The following is a 22,847-nucleotide window of genomic DNA, read 5'->3' on the forward strand; positions in this document are numbered from 1 at the left end:
TCACTTTATATCAGTCTACAGCATCAAGTAAAATCATTTCTGGATATCAAAAAACAGAAAATGAAACATACAAATAAGCTCTTAATCACCATTATATGAAGTAATTTGTATTGTGCACTACTCTGTACTCTGTGTGATACAGATGATCAACACTAAAGATCACTTGTTTATAATGAAACAAACTCAAGCTATTTACTTACCATTGGCAGCCTGGATTGAAGCATCTGGAGATCATCATAACCATAAATCTGCTTGAAGACAGATAAAAATACAACATCATTATAACACCTTTTTCCGACATTGATGAATTCAGGGCTTTAAACAGTTTGATCTAGATTCAACCTCAGTTAAAGGTGTAGGGTTATATGTTGCACTGTGTAATGACAGAGCTCTGCAGAAATTCCAGGCAAATAGAATTAAGTAGAGATTGAAATGTTTTGTCACTCTAATGTAGCTCAGCTAGGTCCATACAAAACAGTTCTGAATTTGCCTATTAATATCAGTGAACACCAATAAATGTATTTCATATTTCTTCAACATTTAGAGCAAGAATTCCAGGTGCAATATGCATCAATTCAAATGCCTTGGCATAGACAGCAGCAGGTCTGGAGGGCCCACTTGCATCAAAGTTTAAGGACAAGTACAATTAAATTGCTTACTGGGTAGGCAGGTAGAAGTCCTCCAGGTCCCACAATATACTGGTTATGCAACAAGGGTGGTACACCCTGGGGCAGGTTGGGGGGAGCTTTGCCTGTAGAACCAAAATACAGACACTTAAAGAAGACCTTCATTAAAGAAAAGGCTTCAGCACTGAAACAAGATAGCTCGCAAGCCCTGGAGCTGCACTAGCATAGCTTTTAAAGAGCAGAACAACACAGAAGAATTTAATGCCACTTTATGAAATTGCTTCACATCCACACATCAAGGAAGGAAAGCACAAACTACTTTAGACTGAAAACAATCCCATCACAGAACAGTCCAATTTTGTCATTTAGTTAGGTAGAACTACAGGAAAGAAGTTCCCGCAATCCTTAAGGTCTCTCCTGAAGGTAAAAATTTAGGCAATGTTCTCAATCTGAAAATAAATTCTTTCATTTTCTGTTCTGTCAGTACATTCCCCTTTGCTGCCAGCAATGGTCTGGTAAGCATCAAATGCTGCCAGTGTACCTTTTGTGAGGGACTTGTAGCAGCTGAGAAAAGCAAAGAGAAGACTGAGACAGTTTCTGTTGCCTCCATGAAGCAGAGGGTAAAAGAAGGCACTTTAGTCAGTCAGATACTCCATTTACAGTGGGAATGGGAAATGAGAAATTCTCGTGTATAATTTTGATTTTAATACTTAAATTGTTCACTTCCCTCCACAGAGTTTCCTTTTAGCAAGTTAGGTTGATCACAGACGCAACAGAGACATTTAGTATTGCTTCTACTTAAGTACAAGAAGCCTCCTCAGCTTCTCTGTCATTAGACCCTTTTTCCAACATGGTTATTGCTGGAGAAAAACCCAGACATCCATCAGATACTTCTCTCCTCTGTATATGTGGCAGTAGGGTTGTGACATATGATAATCAATCCACTACAATGTATTTTGATACTGTCTAATGAATTCAAATCACAAAGAAGTCTGAAACTAAAACTAATGTGAACTCACAGTCAAGAGCTAATTACAACCTGGAATACAAACCAGGTAAATCTCCTAGTTAAAAATTGCAAGTCGGAATTGCTCATGTCTATTTATAAAGCTCTGAGGATAGAATGCGCTATATAAATGCCACATCACACCCTAACAAATTTCAAATACACAAAAGCAAGCAACTTTATTTTATAAATCAGCAAATAAAGCATGCTGAAAATGCTAGTCAAAGAGTGTGGATTTCTTAGCATAGTAGTTATTGCTGGTGAGATGCTTGACTGACAGCCCTGCAGAATGAAGTCTTCTGTCTATCCATGTGATCTGTTAATACTGCGAACCTGAAGACACTAAAGGAGCTGCCCGTGTGGTAGCAGCTTGTACAGACACACTGGTAACGCTCAGGCCAAGGCTGTTTGTAGTGTTCATACTGCTTGCCATGCTGACAACCGATGATGTGGTGCTAGTGGCTGAGGTTGAAGCAGCTGAAAATGTTGTTGAGGGCCGGAGCGAAGTTGTGTTCTGAACACTAGTGTGCTAGAAAGAAGACAGAAAGGATGAGGATCACAGAGCAAATAAACCACAGTGAAAGATGTTGAGGGAAAATAAATAACCATCTTTTAAGTAACATTAGCACATGCAAGAGAATATTTAATAGTAAATGCATTAACTACATACCAAGCAAGCAACTAAGTTGCAAGCCTGTGATTTTTAAATATTCATAGAAATGTACTACATGAAAGTTAAATTCAAACAGCTATAAAATCAGAAAATCCTATCACAGAATTTCTGTCCATTGCATTATTTCTTGCCCTTGAGCTGCCTAATCATTTAAGCTAGTTCTTCTATTAAATAACCTCTTATATTCTTTTAGAAGATGGCATTTGTTTTCAGAATTCAGTACAAGGCTCTTGGGATTTCCACAATGCACTTCTGCAATTGAAAAGATTAAAATTGCAACACCCTACAACAGACCCAATGCGGTAAACAGATTAAGTATATTACAGGAACACCTGACTGTCAGGGAGTTCATGGCTTGAACCCAGCAAAATACAGTGTCTTAACTGTAAAAGCTGGCCACACTTGCAGAATACAGCATCAGCATCACCACCACACAGAAGCTGTAACAATTCATGCACATGTCCTTCCTTCCTGTTGTGCAGATTTTCAAGTTATGCATTCACTCAGGATGAAGAACACAAACTAAAACGCGCATAAAGAAAAAACATACCTTAACTAGAATAGTACAGAAGTGCCCCATCACAGAGCATGGCAGTCTGACTTATGTTCATGCAATCTCCGTTACAGCACTGTGTTCAGTAACATTTGTCTTTTCTCAAAAGTATTAAATACATGACAACAATGCCATGTGATAAACTCTAATATCATCTGTCACGAGGCATTGTCATGATATATACCACTCCATTACTTGCATTTTTCCAATTAAATTTTTTGGTGGAGACTGCTAGTACTCCACCTTTCAGAGCAGTTTCAAACAGCCACTTTTAAAGGTTATTTTTAATACACTTAATGCACAAGTTCTCTCATTATTCCATTTCCCCTTCCTGGCAAAAAAAAATATCCTCTACAGCTGTGCAATTGGAAAGCTTCTAAAAGTTATACTCAATCCAGTACAAATCACAAGTAGTAATGACAACTTCTTCACCACTAGAAGGCTAGCAGCCCTCCTATCCTGAGACAAACCTCAGTTCTGTGCGTACCGGGACACAACAAACTTTTTCTGATAAATAAGAACTTCTTGGTGACTGTATGCTAAATATCTATTAAATGCTAACAGGACTTACTGCACGTGACGTGCCTGAAGATAACACTGAGGCAGGGGAGAGGCTCCTTTGATGATTGGAAAGTGAGCTAGAAAGAAATTGCAAAGAATTAGTACAATGAATTTTCCTTAGAACAACTTACATATGCACCTATCTCTGCGTATACAGGGACAATCATATACACATCCCTACGAGCAACTTCTTCTTTAGCCAATATCCAACTACCTAGTGCTTAAAAGAAGGCTTGTACTACAATTAAGAATAAATTACACACTCTGACTAAACAGCAAATGCTTATGTCAGTTCTTCAGGGCAATGGACCACAATAACCTTGGCAGTTTCACAGACTATTTTGTTTTAATTATTTTAAACTGTTCTCTATTGCAGAAAATAGGATGACATCATTTCAGGCAGCAAGAAATGGTTCAGTCCAGCATATAGTTTTAAACTATTTCCTTGCCCACTTTCCCTTTCTTGTATGAATCCCCAGTCCATCACCTGACCTATGGCAGTGACTCAGACAAGTTGCAGCACAACCAAGCCAGACATACTTGGAATTCAGGCATCATCCTTTCATGGCATTCAGTGTTTGCCCAACTGTTAACATCCCTCCAACTAAAATTTCTACTAACATACGCAGCTTTTCAGAAGTGTAGGGATATGGGTTGTTTGTGGTTTTTTTTCTAATTTTGATGAAATAATTCTAGTTGGCTGACACTTATACCATTTTATTCAATATCTGTTAAAAGCAAAAAAACAAAATATCAACAGTAGTGCAAAAGAGAATCCACCACATCCCATTTGGCCTACATATGTAAAGCTGTGTTATCCAAACAAATTAGTTTTATTACAACAACAAATAAAGTACAAATGAGAGCAATACAAACATGACAGATCAGTATATCTCCTGCTATATGTCACCTGCCTGAGGAAATAGCTCAAGTAACAGGGACAAAAAAAAAAATCAGAGTATAAATGAGCAGTGCTGCATGCACTCCAAGGAACACCAACCTCATATTTCAAACGTCTTAAGGAAGGGACTTACTGTGTGGTGTTTTGTTGTAGTTTTTCTGTCTCTATGGAATTATTTTAATTCAGAAAATTAATGAACTCTTAAAAGGATCATTTCACACATAAATTCAAGCATAAAGCAGACACCGTGGACAAAGTAGGAAAAGCAAAGTGGAAGAATCAATTACACTAATTTAGATTGTGATACTGAAGCAAGAGCCCACTGAAACATAGAAGTGCTAAAAAGCCATGAAAATTTGATGGCAGCACTGTTCTATCATTAACAGGCAGCCCATATTGCCTACTCTGCAAGCAAAAAAATCCTTGTCTCTTCTGAATCTGTCTCTAAATCATAATTCATGACAGAAAAGGGGACCTCATGGTCTGACAGCTCCTATATAAGCAATCACCCTTATATACACCCAGAACTTCACCTCCCTTCATAGTTTACCACAACTTCCACTGTACCTGCTTAGCTTGGAGAGGGAGCTGCTGACCAAGTTCTTGGACTGAGGCAAGCTGGGCAACGTTGCCACATGCTGTGATGCTGAAGGCAGAAGCGAAGTGCTAGTGGATACCACGCTAGGCAGCGAACCAGTAGAAGGTAGCGAGGGAGAAGGCTCTGTCTTAGACACTGAAACTGATGAAGCAGCTGCAACGAGTTGAAAAGAGACATTCAAAGACGAATTCCAACATATCTGACTCCCAAGGTGAGTTCAGAAACACAATATGTAAGTGTTTTACCTTTGTTTTACAGAAATCTGTCTGATAGGAGCCAGGGTCAGTATTAAATCATCTGGCTACAACGGAATGAAGGAATGACAACACAGGGATCCGTTTCTCTCCTTAAGCTCCTCACTTAGAATACATTTCTGATTTTCACTGGTATACGTTGTAAACTACAGTCGTCAGTTATCTCCCACTATCTGTACACTTGCTTTTGCTCACTTCATCTTCATTTCAAAATTCTTAGCATTAAAATTCAATCCTTTCCATAAAGAAAAGTTGCTTGCACTCTCTAAGGTACTACAAAAATCTCCTCTTATCTACAACTCCAGTTCTTCACTTCAACCTATAGAGCACTTTTGATATTTGGGATTTTGATTGCTTGAGCATAAAGACACAAATAACTAACCTGCTGTACTGATCCAAAAGTGCATTGTAATAGAATAAAAGAAGCTAAAATAAAATGACAAAGCTGACCAAAACATTACGCACAAACAGTTGTCAAATGTTGTCTTACTTTATTTAATCTAGATAACAAGTGGTTAACATTTCCAGCCTATAGACAGTAGAGCCTGTTTACCACAAATGTGTATTTACCATTCCTATCATAATTCCCAGCTCTTTCTCTTGTCCTCTGAAGAAGGATAATGCACAGAATTAGCCAGCTCCACCAAAAAAAAATCTCAGAAATAGTTGTGATCCATTGTGTATGAGCCCTGCCATGACCATACCCTCACACACCAGCAGAGGCCACTACTGAGTAGATCACTGCTATTTCACAATGCTTTTGAAGTCGCACAGTCTTAGAATGTTCGCCTAAAGTTTGAAAACACTTGTAAGTATCATTGTTGATACTCGTTTTCCCCTGAATGACCCAAGTTAGTTTGTGGACAGGGTGCTGTGTAAACAGAAAGCAAGATGATCTTGGCAATAAGCACAATGATAGCTGCCAAGAAGGAAATTCGAGTGACAAAAAAAAAAACAATTGAGGACACAAGTGTATAATCTGATAGCTCCTGACAACATTCATATAAAAAGCAGTAAACTCTACTTAAAACTCTAATACATTTGTGCCAGGATTCACTTCTTGAAATCAAAGTAGATCTCTCCAGTATGAGAGTATCACCATCTTTATTAAGACCTTTTAAATTATGCCTGAACATCACATACAAGGAAACTACAAGACAAACAGGACTGTCAGAATTATAATACTAAGATATTTTGAGTTGCTATGAGCTTAAGAAGAATAAGACCTTGAAATTAAAGAGTAAGAGCAGGAAAGACAAGGGATGAACAACTAACAATATTAGAAGCAAATACAGAAAACAGAAGGCCACTGCCTTCAAGTGTTATCAGAAGGCAAAACAGTTTAGACACATGAACAGATACATGGGAGAAAACTGATCCCAGTTTATGGGCCTGAAATAGAGAAAAATAGAAGTATCGTCGAAAGGGAGCTGGCACAGAACAGAAAAAGTTTAATTTAATTTAATTTAATGGCAATGGAATAACTACAGAAATACTAGAATTTCTCTGATCACTGCCTTCCATAGCAAAAACACAAACGCTGTAGTGAATTTCAAAAATCAGTTGTTAATTCTGTATATGACAAAGTTTTCTATGTTCAAAGTTGTCCTACGTATTACAGTCTTTTACAAGGCAAATCTTTGGACATGTATTCTCACTCCTGTTCATTTAAATTCAACCTGACACCAATAAAATACTAATAAAATTAGTAGATCTAAATACTCAAGTTCTTTCCATGTTGAAATATAGAAAAGCTGGACTATCCAAGAAACTTAAGGGGAGGAGAGACAAATAAAAGAAATGCTGGAATTCTAGAAGATATTAATTCAAGCTGTTGCTCTCAAAAATTTCCATAAAGCAGCATACAAAGGACAGAAGAGCAAGAATACATTTTAATTATTTTAATTCCAGGAAGAAAGCTCTAGGGGTGTGTGATTTTCACATAACATGTGAGAAACAATGGTGACTGCTTATCTCTTTTGTAAGTCTTAGGGATGAAGATCTGCAAAGTCATCATAAAGCACAAATGAAGGAGGGAGTCTTTCGGCAACAAGGGCAGTCCCATTTTGGCTAAAGGCTGCAGGAATGAGCCTTATGTTTATGTTTCAGCACAGAATCTCAAAGGCCACAATGCTCACAGTGGAACCTTTTGCTTCATTAATATGAAATAAATATTAAAGTTAACTTTAAAGTTAATTCTTCAGTATGCTAATGAGCTCTAAGAAGAACCTGCTGAGCATGTGACTACAATGCTCAACCCTCCATGTAAATCCTGTTAAACCACTTCCCAGGGAAGGAAACAGATATGGCTTAAGTTCTAAGAGAAAAAAAGCATATTGGAAGGACTCAGAGAAAAGAAAGGCAGAGAAAACGAGGACTGCAGAAAGTTATGAGATAGGATGCTGAACTCTTCTTCCTCCACAAAGATGGAGACACTCCCTTGGTAATCACTGAGCCTCATCTCTTGACAAAGAACAGCTGGGATACCTTGTGTTTTGCTAGCACTATTATCATACATCAGTGCTACTACAGCTACAGCATTTATCAACAGCAATCCTAATATGTTATGCCTGTCACTTCAATAAATCATCTGTTCTTTTTTAAAGAACAAAGAGATAAGGAGTGTTACAAGTGAAATACCACCCCCAAGAAAGAAAAAATGGGCCAAGACGAAAAGAAGTGTGTCAAAACACACTGCATTATCGTTGGTCTACTGCAAGACTGCAAGCCATCCAGCAGAGGGAGTGTGCTGGTCACTGTTATTCCCTATGGGATTGCAATCGAACAATTGAGCACTACGCTCGACAAGAATGTGACTGTTTCTTTATCAACTAAATGCTATGCTAATTGCAGCTTTCCAAATAAAAATTGATAAAAAGTTAAGAAATTGTATATTAAATAGCTTCAGAATTTTTTTAAAAGGAGAAAAAGCAGTAAAGCAGCTTTTCTAATGTTTAATACTGCTCAGTGTTGCACAGTGGGTATAGATTCAACAGAGCTGCTGACATTTTTCAGCCTTCCAATAAGCAAACAGTACATCCTGTGCAAGTACAAACTCAATTCTGATTGATTAGTCAAAAATTAAGCAGGGAGAACTACAGAAAGTCTTCAACCAGATGTCACTGCTAAAATTACATGCATACCAAATCTTAAGGAAAGATTAGAAAAAAACTACTGCTAGCAGCCACGCTCTGTAAACTTACTGTCAAGAGTTGCCTGTCTTCTAACACCACTGTGCCCGCTCTGTAAACAAAGGAGAAATGAACACATTATCTTAGAAGTATATTACACTTTTAGAATCAACCACATATGTAACATGCTTCATGCAGAATTCTATATTCATTCTAAATTGAAAGACAAGGCAGAAAACTAGCTTTTTACTCCTTTAACAAAACCACATAAGTTCTCAAGTGCAAAGTGTTCTGAGCATACATAATCCCATACATAGCCCATACTACACCCATCAGCAGGAGACTTTCCCATGTACTGTATATCACAAACTTCAGGTTCACATCAATATGAAAGAAAGAATTGCATTAACATATAGGAAATGGTTGTGCTTTTGATCTAATGCAACTCACAATTTTAACTATCCAAGTTACACAGAGACGCCAATTTTTTTCCAATGAAAGATAAGACTTGAGAAGCACCAGTTGCTTTTTGGATAACGCTGGAGTACAGAAGTGGATAGTCTATGCTTGATCCTCACCCGTACATACGAGCTAGTGCAGAAGACAAGTGTGACTGAGCCATTAGATAACAAAGGCCAGAAGTAAATAAACTTACAAAGTCTCTTAAGTTCCTTAAATATTTAATAAATTCTTTTAAAACAAACTTACAAGAGCACCTAGTCTATATATGGAATGAGCATCTCCCAAGAGAGATCTTCTCTGTCCTAAGTCAGACCTCATCCCAGGTGTTTTAAAATAAAAACAAAACAGTATTAATTCCTAAGGGTGTCTAAATCCAATAGAAAAATAATGCTGGAGGGGCCACAAACAGTTTGAGATCTATTGGCTACATTTCTTAAGATTTAAAAAACGATCTATCTTTGGATAGAAACAGCAAAACGCCATGAATACTATACTCAGAGAGTCTACTCTCTAAAACCTTAGTCTCAGGGAAGGAAACTTAACTAGAATGTTAAGTATTACTAAAGAAAAGGATCAAACACCAATTTAAGATGTCAAGACCCACAAAATCAGAAGTAAACACATTCTAAATACAGCATAGCCAAATAAGGGCTACACAGTAGGAAAAGAAAACACAAATAACACAGCAGGTATTGGGAAACAAAGAAGCCTCTTGGATTGGTTAGAAGTACTGACACACCAGGGTAATAAAAGTCTAAGAGGTATGAGAATATTTCACCTTTTTCAAAAGCTTTTTTCTGAAATTCACTCACCGTAACTGCAACTGGAGTTGGATCTGATGGAGACATGGAACTTTGGTATGGTATCCTATTATGCACAGAAGTCTGGTCATAGGAGGAAGTTGTTGTTACTGGGCTAGTGCTCTGAGATGAGCAGGTCAGACTGGAAGAGGTGATGGCAGAGGTTGTGTAGGTGGACTCCTGTACTGGATTGGATATTGGCAAAGAGGTATTCAAAGGATCACTGGAAAAAGTAAAAATTATTTACCAACATGGCTAATTAGATCTCACATCTTCATGAAAATATGAGCTCCTACAAAGGAGCTGATAAAAATACTTAAGTAAAACATAGTCAAATCTACATTTTTTTACATTAGAAAATAAGTATATAAGTATATTCTTTCTCTAGTCCCCAGTAATCACTTCTCCAAAATCACCAGTTGGATTAACCACCATTCACCCTCCTCCTACCAGACCAACCAAAACAAGAATTGATACAAGCAATTTTCAGTCATTTTCCTCCCTCTCAAATGATAAGCCATTGCTTATCATCTTTCTTAAAAAATTAGATCCACAAAGTCTGGTATATAATGAGAAACACCAATTCTCTTTTGACAATAGTATTCTAACGCTTGTAGTAACTATCTAACAGAATTAACTAAGAGAAAAGAAAAAAAAGAAAAAATACTTCAAAACATGCACAATGTTTTATTTTCCAAATAGCTTAATGAATTTATAGAACTAGAAATAAATGTGAAGGTCCATTTTTTTTTTTACTAGTGTTTCTGAATAAATTTCAGGAAGCTTTTTACCAACGCCACTTCTTGAACAAGTAAGGAAGAAATAAATGAATAATTGATATATTTGTATTTATCATTATCAGTGCTAGCATTTCAATAAAAGCTCCTGCATACTGAAAGTCTGATACTTTTATGATTCTGTAGGAGCATCATATTCACAATCTGGTGCCATCTACTGACACAAAGATGGTACCATGCTCAACTCCCCTTGATCCAGTACAGAAAAAATACTGTGAAGGAAAACTGTGAGGAAAAACTCTCTAGCAAATTTGAAAATCAGGACAATCAAACATGAAGCAATTATATTAAGGCTAGCTTGCTTTAAGATTATTTACGCTCATGTCACCTCCAGCTTCAAATCAACCCATCTGGAAGATTTTGGCTGTTATTAAAGGAGAAGTCTCTTTAATAACACAGTACCCACAGAAAAGAAATCCTTACAAGCCATCATATTTCCCCCTTCTATTAGATGGCAATTGTGTCTTGACATATTTTGGACAAATCTGATCCTTAAAGAGGATGTTTAAGAAGGCGCATGGGGAACTTGCACATACTTTACAGATTTTGAGTACAAGCTATTGTTGGTCGCCTGGCTGGCATTCTCGCTGCTTGAAGCTGATCCAAACTCTGGGAGTGCAGGCTCTGATCCAAACTCTAAAGCTCCAAACTGAACATTTAACCCTGTCACATCAGCTGACCCAGGCATCTCCACTGCAGAGGCAGGAATCTTAAATGGCAAAAAAAAAAAAAAAACAAGCCACAACTTTTTATTTGCTATCTATGTTAACTCCTTTAACTACAGGCTTCTTCAATTACTATCTCAATTGTTGCTGTCAACTGCATGTGTTACAACCCTCCAGTTTACATCATATAATTCTATTCTTGTAACCTCAAATTCACTTACTGATTCTGTGCATTGATCTGCAGCTGAAGCCTAAGCCATGCTGCTTTGTGAAATGTAAGTATCATACACATCCACCCCCCCTTATCCAACATTTACCTTTTGGCCACTTAAGTCAATCCAAAATCACTCAGCAACAGTCATTTTCCACACAGTGCAATCAGATATGTGCTTGGGAAAGACAACATCATTGTATTTTGGACTGCAGAGCTATCTGCTTAGAAATCCCTACTTCATAAACAGGAAGCATGATGGTCTTTGCTTCCCTTCTCCCTAGAAACTCATATGCATTTACTAAGAATTGGATGCCAACAAATCACCCACCTTGGATGCTGGAGTTATTTTCCGCTTTGGTGGTTTTATCTGTTTCTGTTGGGTTTGATGGGCTGTCACTGCCTGGTTATCCATAGACATAGTGGGGAGCTGTAACATCTTGCTGACAGCTATGGAGGTGTCTACTGGCGAGGGCTCTTGGAGTTTTACCTGGGAGGAGAAGGACTCCAGCCCAGGAAGAGGTACAGGGACTGCCTGTGTTTGTTGTTGCTGTCGTTGGGTCAGCTGGCTCAGAATTGGGGATGGTTCCGGCTGGGATTTAAAGTCTGGTCAGTTTGGGAAGAGAAATCAAAATGAAAGCATTAAAGCTCTTTGTGCTACTGCTTTTTAGCAAGAATTGTGTTACCTGAACACCTGACAGCTACTGCTGCAAGTCTCTTCCAGAAATCATTACATAAGCTCTACATGGAACATTATCATTGCAATAGTAAGGCCAATATATTAGCTTCACTACCTTAAATAACCAGCTTTTGTGAAGTATTTGGTTTTATTTAAAAGTAAGGAATTAAACCCATCTATACAGTTTCATAACAATGTGCAATAGGTAACAAAAATTTTACGCATTATTTTAGTCAAATGTGGCACGTTTCACCGCAAGTAATTGTGCAAATAAACTCTGATAACTTTCAATGGGTTTGGACTTGCAATCCAGAAGTATTCTGAGTTTCAATTTCCTGCTTTACAAAGAAGATTTTCAGCACAAACAGGGACTAATCTACAACCTCAGTGTGGCTGAAAATCAAGAGACACTAAACATCTACAATTTTTTTTCCCAAGTCTTCCTCTTTCATAATTTTCAGATGCTGAAAGCCAAGGAACAGGCTGTAGCACTAGCTAACAACTGTAAGAGATCCACGGCACTCAGTCTGAAGGGACTTTTTTATTCAGTTGCTTTCTAATGCATTTTACCAACTTGTAATGTACAGTAAAACAAATATTTTTATAAAATTGCTGCATGCAAAAAATTATATATGTTACTAAACTGGCTGCTTATCTATTTGCAAACATGCACAAACACACGCAAAATAGCTACAAGACACTTTTTACAGTGAGAATACTGCTATGAACTGTACAAGTTACTGTCACAGTCACTACTGTTTCTGCCAATTATAGTTAAACAAAAAATCCATACAATTACAGGCTGACAAAATGGTTAACTTGCATCATTTTCAGTACATGCATACTTCGCACAAGGGAAGAATGGTGAGAAGATACACACTATGAAGATATTATGCAGTACACACTCAAAATTCATGTCATGGTAAGAAGAGAAAATAGGGAAAAGACAACAAGATATGGTACAAACTTGTATTCAGCTAGAAGCAGCATAGGCAAAAAGACCAAAAGACTTATTCTCCTGGAATTGCTGAGAAACTAAGTCACAGCAGAGTTGCACTTAAATAATCAGGCACACTAAATTGAAGATGTAACCACATGAAGGCTCCACAACTTCTGTAGACTAAGATGAACAAGTTCTACAGATAGCCTTATGCCAACCAAAACGCAGTTCATAATATATTTTTAACAACTATTGCCAGCAGACAAGCTTACCTAAAATTTTATGATCAGTTGTATTGCTAGCATTGTGTTTAAAGCAAAAAAGCCTTTCATCAAGGCAATTTTCAGCAGACATCAGTCTAAAGAAATTTTACAGACTAATAGAGAAAGAGAGATCATGTTAAAGCACTTACCAAACTGACTAAGGACTGAGGACTGAGTAATGGGCGCTTTTAGATCCCAAGATGTTGGGGTAGTTGTAGTAGTGGTGGTAGAGCTACTATTGTTTTGTTGAGAAGTAAATTGGCCCAAACCAGGAGATTTCAGTTGGTCCAAGATTTGGGTTCCAGTAGAGTTTGCCAATTTGGAAGATCCAAGATCTCCAAAGCCAGAACAAAGAACTGCAGACTGTCAAAAAACAAGGGAACAAAATAAAAAAATAAAAACAAACAAAGGCAGGGAGAAATGGAGTTAAGTATTTTATTAATCATTTGAACATAAGCATAAGGTCAGTGCCAACAGCTGTTATTTGGCAACAAGTAAAACTTCTTCAGCTCCAGATTGCTAATTTATAACAAGTGAAAAATTCAGCAGTTTTAGCACATGCCTGGACTCTCCTGTTATTATTGATACACAGGCTGTAACTCACGTATTTCAAAAAGACATTTAATTACTAGTAGCTGAATAGATTTTCAAAGAATACAACGGCCCAATTTTAAACTCTAATAATTGTTAAAGAAGGGAAGTCTTACTCATATCACTCCAGAAAACTCAGAAATACTCATGTTTCCTCACAAAGCGGTCAGATATGTGCTTGGAAGTATCACATCACAGTTTCCTGGCATAGAGCTCTTCATTATAAATAAATGATTTTGTTCTGAGTCAACGTGTAAATGCACCTTTCTGTATTCAAAAGTTAATACAAGACTTCATGTAAACCAAAAAACAACCACCCAGCAAATAAAAGGAAAGGCCTGTTTGTATATAAAAAAGGATATTCTCAATCCCATTTCTGTAGCATTTATAACCTGAATTTTACAAATAATGAAGCATTTCATGAAACGACCATTACTGGAGACATTGCTTAACTTGTAATATTTGCTAATGAAAAGTATTTAGAGCATAAGATAATTTTACCAGACTCTGAGGGGAATAGGAGTTTATAGCACCGGAACTGCCAGTTCCTGATGTCATCTGGTTGCTGTGCTGAGAATTTGTGAAGACTAGAGCTTGGCCAAAGGTCTGCTGCTGAGAAGCCTCAAATGAGTTGCCTTCTGTCTCCTGAGTAGAAGTCACTGGCTTTTGAAGCAACGTCACCATATCAATGCTGTAAGGAAAAGTAAAGTTTGGCTAGAACTTTCACATTCTGAAACTGAAGAAAATAGTGATGGTATTAGACCCTACATCTACTGCTATCAACAGCCTTTAAGAATACTGTATATCTGTCACAGAAAAACTCTCCATACAAAGAGGAAGGAGAGAGTAAAAAAAAATTCTAGTAGCTGAGCTGTTCACCATGGTTAGAATCTAACTCATCTTTGCACTCTTTCCAAAGATTCTCAACTTTTGCAACATCACATAACATATATGATAAATACAGCCAAGCAACTGGAGACGAGTTTTAAAAGACACACCACTTTTGAATGGATCCTGCCTTCCAACATATTTTATGTACCAAATATCTACATTGCATACCACACTATCCCTCTAAAAAGAGCAAGGGATCAAAGTTCTAACCTCTATATAAGATAGGTTTGAGGATAGTAAAGTTATAAATACAGAAATTGAGTGAAAGTGTGGTGAGACTGAAGTAAGAAGAACAGCATAAATAAAAGTTTCTAGCAGGCACATATCCAAAATTACCCTACTGCATATATATAAGCAGGACAAGAAGCATGTTTTCTTATACTTAACGTAACTTATTAACCTCAACAGAAGTTTATCCATGAAAAAGTAAAGCATTTGAACGCTGTAAGAAACATACTCCCAGAATTCTGACTGAAGTTTATCCTAAACACACTGCAAGTTTGGGTTGATGAGCTGCTTCTGTCACTTCCATTACTACAGATTTCTAAATGCCCAAACATTCATTTTAATAAGTAAAAAAAAAAAAAAATTACCAAACTTAAATTTATGAACTAAAATATTTTCCAACGTAACTTGAGGGAAATTCACTGGAATAATGTTCACATTAGAACAATGAACATGCAAGCATACTGCCTTTAAGAAGCAAAGGAACATAAGCTTTAGACCAATTGATGCTATGCCTTCTCCAGATTATATATCCATGTTAAGTTTTGTTACAACCTGCTTATCACAAAATAGACCTTCTAGCTAACTAAAGCTTTTCTGTGAAAAAATTTGTCAAAATGCTGCATTCTGAGCACTTTCTGAATCTAAAGAGGGAGGATTTCTATATTCTGGAGAGCAAAGCCAGTGCCTCCCTTTAAACAGCAGAAAACTTTTCTTCCGAGTTACTTCTATTTCTGCCTACAACTAGTCTTTGTGCAGAAGACAGTCTTCTAAGTACTATCCTTGTGGATTTGATAGATTCAGCTCCAAAACCATAGTCAACTATAGGTAACACAGGAACCCACAAAAGCAACTACCTGCAAGCAAGAGTTTTGCATTTAGCTTAACCAAATTCTGATGGGGGGGCTGTCCTCACATTATATCAACCCACCATTTGCTTTAGGTACTACAATCTAACACTGCTTCACCAAGAGCTTTTTAGGATATAGGAAAAATGTGCAAGAACTCACCTTTGCCCAGTAGTCACATGATTCTCTGTTGGAACAGAAGAAGCGGTAAAGACTTTCGTTTCAGAAAACTGAAAAAGATTTTTTTTAAAAGAGTATTATAATCACACATACATTCACATTTCTTTTTAGCAACATTTGAAGAAAGTCTGTCTTGGTCATATAATTTCTGATAAAAATAAATGTCAAACAACCATTACAGCCAGGTAAGTTGCAGCTCTAGCAGACAAAAATAGTAAAATTTCTGCAAAGTCTTTTCCACAGAATCAAGAATCAATTTTACTAAAGTGTTAGGAAATTTCATCTCATAAACATACACAGTGATATACCTACCTAGAGTTCCTACTAATTTGAGCAATAACAACTGAAAAGTATACAAGTAGAAACTAATGTGTCAGCTGGTGTATCATAAGCACAGAAATACCTCATGGAGATACAATTTAAGATTCTACAATACAGCTCTTATAAATCCTGTTGAATTTTAGCACACTGTGCTGTTTCCATGTACATGTTCCCACTTCACCTACTCTGTTATATATTTCAGCTCATACTAATAGTGGAGGCAGACCTACACTTGAATGTATATAGCAAGCTAGCATTCAAGGTTCCTCCTTGGCAGTTTAGCTAAGGAAAGCAATGATGTCTTAAACTGATTGCTCTACAAGCATGCCCTGGAAAACAAAGTGTTTCTACAAGTAGTACAACCAGTTCCACAGCAGAAGCCTTTGCTGTTTTCACCACTGTTATAACAAAGACCCTTAGCAGGTAGCAGGGAAGGGAAGGGCTGGTTGGCATTCTAGGGGATTAAGAGGGTCCTGTTTTCTTTTTTGAGAGTTTTCATCACAAGCAGTTTCCATGCTATTTAAGATCATGTTGACAATCTACTTATCATTACTTTGCCAAAATTAAATACCCAACAGGACTATTAGATCACAAAAATTTAATCCCACTCATGTTATACAACAATGAATTTCACTCACATGTAACTTAAACCTAACTAGAGAACAGAAATGTGAACAAAAAATATTCTTCAGAAAAGTACCCGGTCTTTATCTGCAGGCAGCATGCACCATCAGCATCTTTGACTGTTTCAGTCATTATCACACTGCTAGAACTATTTAATTATACATTTAGCTGTGTGGCTCCATTTTCCATTCAAAGATTCATACTATGCCTTTTCTGCTAGACTACAGAAACCAACATAAGCTAATCAAGTCACTTTTTTAGATTCCGTAAACTATGTCGCATAAATTTAAAAATCTCAATTTAACACCTTTTTTATTCTTTAATTTTCAGCTACTTTGCACAGTTTCTGCCTTTTAAGAGCAATAAGTAAGTGAATGCAGTACTTCAAAATCAAGTTCTGAGGAGTCCACACACAGAAATAAAAACCAAGAATGATTAAGAGACCAGGAAGAGCGCCTGCAGGCAAAAAGACTACAGGAGTGGGGTTTTTTTCTGCAACAGAATTCCCTGTAAGAAATCATAATATGCTGCTTTCCAGAAAACAGCCCTCGGTTCTGGACATACTCCTAGAATTCTTCATTCCTATTTATTTATTTACACTCCAATTCATTCACACATTTCTGTATTCAGTTTTGGGCCCCTCACTACAAGAAAGACATCAAAGCTCTGGAGTGTGTCCAGAAAAGGGCAAGAAGCTGTGAGGGGAGCACAAAGTTTATAGGGAGTGGCTAAGGGAACTGGAATTGTTCAGTCTGGAGAAGAGGAGGCTCGGGACACCCTATCGCTCTCTGGAACCCCCTGAAGTTTTGGCGAGGTGGGGATCACTCTCTTCTTGCATGTAATAGACAGGGATGGCTTCAAGTTGCACCAGGGGAGATGCAGGCTGGGTATTAGGAAACATCACTTCTCTCTAAGAGTGGTCAGGTGCTGGAACAGGCTTGCCCAGGGAGCCTGGTGGAATCAGCATCCACAGAAATGTTCAAGAAGCACTCAGATATTCAGATATTCAGATATTAAGGGCCATGGTTTTGTGGGGAAATATTGGTGGTAGGTAGATGGTTGGATGGGATGATCTTGGAAGTTTTTTCCAACCTTAGTGATTCTGTGATTCTCTTTTTTTTTTTTTTTTTTTTTTTAAAGATAAATTAGGTGAAGCACTTGGCTACTTAGCTATATTAAAACATTTTTACTTCAAGCAGGTCAAGTCTAGCAGAAATACAAACTTCCCCCCATGACAGGCTCACTTTAATTGACTAATCTAATAAACTTAAAATTTCCCAAACATATTTATAATTATTTTTATTTTTCACTTCCAAAGTGAAGCTGGTATCTGGCCTATGACTGGGGCTCCTCTGTGCTTGAAACAGTCAAGGAAGCTGATGGTTCTCCCAGGAATCATCCACATTCAGTTCAGATACTGCTCCAAAAGACTATTTGCCAAAACTAGCAGGCAGATATTATTACTAGATACTACTAGACGGCTTTTCTGACATCCTGGAATTATTTCTTTTAGAAACAACAAAAGTCATAAAATCAAATCTCCTTTAAGAAAATACTTTGTAATTCACTCATAATTTACCTTAAGATCAAAATTAGCTTTATTTGAAATAGACTTATTTTTCACAAAAGAACCACCATAAAATCATAGATAAATACAACATAAATAGCACAAACTGTATTCTTCACTTTTTTTTTTTTTTAAACCCCAGCACCCTCCATTTTTCCCCATTTGATTACAGACTCTGAGCACCACCACATGAATAAATTTCCTAGGTTACAGCGACTTCTCCAGCATTCCAAAATTAATGAAAATTAACAACAGGCTAGAGATTTCATCTGCAGCCCTTCCAAAAGTCATATGCAAACTACTCAGATGTAATAACAAATAAATATCTATCCCTAGGAAGCACTACTCAATGTTTCTCCTGTACTACAAATGCTGCACTGTACCAGCGCCAAATAAGGTAGAGAAACAAAGCCAGAAATTTTCACTATCCTTAGCCCACCACTAGCATATACAGAAGAGAAAGGGGACAAACTATGAGAAAAAAAGAACACAGCATTCGATAGCAGTAACTGATAGAAAGAAGGCAGGATTGGTGATATTTTTTTAAATTCCTCTAATTTTTCTCAAAAGACACAGCGAGGAGTAAGGAGTTGTATTTGCTAACAAACTGCTCACTCATTCCCAGGGATAATACTGGCACATCACACTACAGAAGAAGGTAAATGGAACTCATTCAAAAATAATTTTGAATTGATAGAAGATTCTTCCATAGAAGATGAAAAATGAATTGAACAGTAAGGCTTTCTCTCCTTATTTCTTGCTACCTCATTTATTTTTTTGAGCTGCCTCAGCTTTAATACAATACACTGCAACACATAATAACAAATATTACATGATAAATAAACCAAATATTTTTCAGGCATGAAGAAGTGTCTCTTACCTACTAAAGAACAAAGCCTGCTACAGTACTTCATTGCTACAGTGCACAACACGATGAAACAACATAAACGAAGAAATTAAGTGCTAAATTCAACATATTACTATGTCCTCTCTTAATATTATGAACATGAGGATAACTAATTGGAATAATTATTCACATTTCAAGCAAAAAGAATCAATAATGAATCTAAACTTTACTACAAAGTAAACTTCAGCACTTAATTACAAAAAGACTTATGATAATATGGCTTTTAAACTCCTACACAACATTAGGTGGAAATATGCAGATAATATCCATCACCATTATGCATTAAAAAACTATAGTTCACTAATACTAAATTGGGGATAAAAGTTTAAAATTTGTTACCCATACATAGGCTTCCAAGCAAAATAAAATAGTATTTCTTGATTCCATTTTATGTAAGATTAAAGCTCATCTAAATATACACTCTTTTAAAACAGAATTACAGCAGGAAACTTAAGAAGTGTCATGGCATAAACACAAGAAAGAATTTACAATGCTTAGTTTTGAAAACAATGCAGAGACTCTGAAAAGGTAAATAACAAAAGCTATCTATCTGAGAAGGTACACTTACATCCTCATTCCAGTCTTCTGCGGTCCATTCTTCTACTGAATTTTTCCATGCACCTGTTACAATTTAGGGAAGGAAAAAAAGCAGTTACAATCTGCAAGTACAATTACATATATCAAACCTTCTGCATTACAAACAATCCTATTTTGACATTAGTTGAAACACAAAGTGAAGAGATGTTGGTTGGAAACATGAGAAGCCACAGAAAATTGGTCTGCAGGTTTAAAAATCTGGGAGGTGTTTAGGGTTTTTTTTGTTTCTTTTATACTTCAGTATATGATTTCAGGAAATTCCTAGCAACTATGGTAGTGGACAGTTTGCACAAATGCATGTCTGCAACTGGTGATAAAACACTAAATATTGGCAAGAACTTCTTCTTACACCTGTCCTTGGAGACAAGGAGAGGTTATTCAGCCCCTCCATGAGTTCTCCCAACTCCATACACAATTCCATACAACCAAAATACAATCAGAGCACTTGCTCTAACATTCATAATCCTATTTTTGACAAACTCAAATTAAAAACCCAAGCTATTTTTTATCTTAAAACACATAAAGATATAATGGCAGCAGAAAAGTCACTTAGCTTCTACCATAGCTGTAAAACATTTCTTCCCAGCAGTATTTTGGCAAACATCAGAGCACAGTGCCCCATCTGCAGCGTGCAGCAAACATCAAACTGAACTAAGTGACCGTGTGGGTTTAGAAACCTACTCCCTTCCCCTAGGAAACAGCAGACCCAGACATGCACGAGCACTGAATGGACTGAAGGCCTTGCCCACCAGTATGAGCATAGAGAAAGGGAAATCAGCAACAGCTTGAGCCTTCACTCCAACTGCATAGTCACAACCCGGCAAAACACAGCAGTAAAGTTTCTGGTACCATCACCTCTGAATACGCATAAAAGTAAAAGAATCTCTACCTTAATCACATGTAAAACTAGGACCCCTTTGAGATAAATTCTTTCCAGAACAAAGCCCCCTGAAGACAGCATCAAACCCCACTTACAGGAATGCAACCATTCTCTATATCAGCACAGTCTTTGTTAGGCTTCGAGGAAGCCGCACCCAGGCCAGAGCAAGGCAGAGTGGCACCAATCCCACGTCAGGAGCAGCCCAACCACAGGGAGTTACATACAGGTCGAGAAGGGAGGGATTTTATTTTTGAATCCAAAATTATTTGGCAGGTCCTGAACAAGGTAACATCCACTCTGTGCTGGTTCAGTGGAGCAATATAAGGTTGCCTGAAACACCTCTTGCTCTTCTTTTCACTAATTGGCTAATTAGGTGTTTTGGGTTTTTTCCTGACTGTAAAATATTGATGCACTTGAATAATAACTATGATTATAGGATAGCACATCAAAATTATTATAATAGCTCAAATTACTAGACCAACTCACATTTCCACAAAAATCCTGGAAAGCAGACAAAGCCCTCTAAGGAGTATACTTTAGAGAAAGTTGATAGTTCTCCCTTCTCTCAACTAGAACAGGTTATCTTTGATGTTCATCTTCTTTAAACAGATTCATCCCTATATTTGTCCTGCCTGTATCTATCTCACATTGGACAGAGCAAGACTCATCTCTGCAGAAGATTAACACTTTGCACTACTGCCAGAAATCCAACAGTAGAGTTCGGTCAAACAAAACAAACAAAAGCCTTGGCAGATCATACTCCACTCCTGTGTTATCCCCACACACCTTTGAGAGATAGGAGCTGTTTGAAACAATTCCTGAGACGTTTCCCAAATGCTCCACAATGCTTCTTAGTGATGATGCACTTCTGTGCATCTACTCTCCTCAAATTATTTGACACAACCCCTCATTATTTTATCAATTGTCCCCGGCCAGATTTGTTACTGTCACATATTAACATTCTGTGTTCCAAAGTCAACCTGTCAGCCTCTATTTACAGCTGTTCTCTGAATTTAATCCATACTGCTAACAGTTTCATGGTATGGACAGGATTCTATTCACAAGTGTAACAACTTATTGTTCATAATCCACCTTGGCAAGACTGTAATTCCATATACTCTCTTCATAATCTTTACCTCCACGTTTTGCAAAGCATTTCTATATAACAGTTCTATTTTCCACTGAAATTATGCTTTGTTTTCAAAGAACTTTGTCAAATAAACTTCAGTTTACACTTCCTTCCATGACCACTTCCTGTTTACTTCTGCAACAAGTTTAGTTACAGAAAGATGTAAAGCCAAGAAGTACAGCACAGGGTTTTGGTACAACTTCAACTGTTTTTTTTCCAATCCCTCACTTCCAGTCACTTTTTCTCCTTCTTCAAATTATCAGCCAAATACATGTATTGGCACCCAGATTGGTTTATCTCAAACTTCTATACAAATCCTCCTCTTCTCCATTGCCGCCACATTTTAAGAAATCCTTCAGGTCATTCTAGAATGTTCCTCCTGACTTCTACTGCAGTCCTATATAAACAACTTCCTTGCAATTTTCAATTCCTTTCTATCCCATGGACAGATGATTATATTAAGAAGTAGTAAAGCTAATCATGCCCACAGTAGGGTAACCAGAACTAGATCTTGTAAGACTCTTTCAACCAAAACCATTATATGATCGGTAAGCCACCAGAATGGAATTTTATAATCTACTTTGAGAAGTGAGCACCTCCATCCTAATTTATTTTTAAGCGTTGATGCTATTTGTTGTTCGAGATCTCTCATTGCCTTGTTTATCAGAAAAAGAAAGAGAACAAAAACTCAGCATGCCATTAGGGAAATAACAAACTGTTCTAGTATACTCCCTTTTGGAAGAGCATTGGTCATTTAGTTTCCTTCCACCTGTCCCTGCTCTTTGCCTCAAGTGTCACATCTATAAATACTAGGATGTTGAATACTTTCAACACAATTACAAGAAAATGTTATAAACCATTAAGACTCAAACTTTATTCTCTTTCTATTTCAAGAACATTAAGTTTTTAGATCCAGAGAACCAACTAGCCTTTCTATAAAATTACACAATAATGCCTATAGAAAAAC

At 37.1% G+C, this 22,847-nt stretch overlaps 1 protein-coding gene and 2 non-coding genes across 15 annotated transcripts in view; all 3 read right to left on the reverse strand.

Annotated features, from left to right (window-relative positions):
• UBAP2 (ubiquitin associated protein 2) overlaps window positions 1-22,847 on the reverse strand; it is a 122,746-nt gene that overhangs the window by 54,333 nt on the left and 45,566 nt on the right. For 10 of the 13 annotated variants that reach the window (XM_085212913.1, XM_085212912.1, XM_085212914.1 and 7 more), the window contains exons 9-21: window positions 19,843-19,895; window positions 15,838-15,905; window positions 14,213-14,402; window positions 13,270-13,483; window positions 11,570-11,844; window positions 10,899-11,071; window positions 9,578-9,788; window positions 8,376-8,415; window positions 4,888-5,071; window positions 3,430-3,496; window positions 1,966-2,161; window positions 660-751; window positions 201-251 (exon numbers count right to left, since the gene is read on the reverse strand). In XM_085212913.1, coding sequence (XP_085069039.1) covers window positions 201-251; window positions 660-751; window positions 1,966-2,161; window positions 3,430-3,496; window positions 4,888-5,071; window positions 8,376-8,415; window positions 9,578-9,788; window positions 10,899-11,071; window positions 11,570-11,844; window positions 13,270-13,483; window positions 14,213-14,402; window positions 15,838-15,905; window positions 19,843-19,895 — 1,814 coding nt within the window. The remainder of the gene's footprint in view (window positions 1-200; window positions 252-659; window positions 752-1,965; window positions 2,162-3,429; window positions 3,497-4,887; window positions 5,072-8,375; window positions 8,416-9,577; window positions 9,789-10,898; window positions 11,072-11,569; window positions 11,845-13,269; window positions 13,484-14,212; window positions 14,403-15,837; window positions 15,906-19,842; window positions 19,896-22,847) is intronic. The other 3 variants (XM_085212902.1, XM_085212907.1, XM_085212905.1) reach the window with 1 other exon arrangement.
• On the reverse strand, window positions 11,364-11,448 carry LOC116217575 (small nucleolar RNA SNORD121A). The gene has a single exon (XR_004162268.1). It is a non-coding gene; the product is annotated as a small nucleolar RNA SNORD121A (small nucleolar RNA).
• On the reverse strand, window positions 13,836-13,919 carry LOC116217576 (small nucleolar RNA SNORD121A). Its single transcript, XR_004162269.1, has one exon. It is a non-coding gene; the product is annotated as a small nucleolar RNA SNORD121A (small nucleolar RNA).

Source organism: Meleagris gallopavo, chromosome Z (assembly GCF_905368555.1).
Source record: "Meleagris gallopavo chromosome Z, MGAL_WU_HG_1.1, whole genome shotgun sequence".
In the NCBI taxonomy this organism is placed as follows: domain Eukaryota; kingdom Metazoa; phylum Chordata; class Aves; order Galliformes; family Phasianidae; genus Meleagris; species Meleagris gallopavo.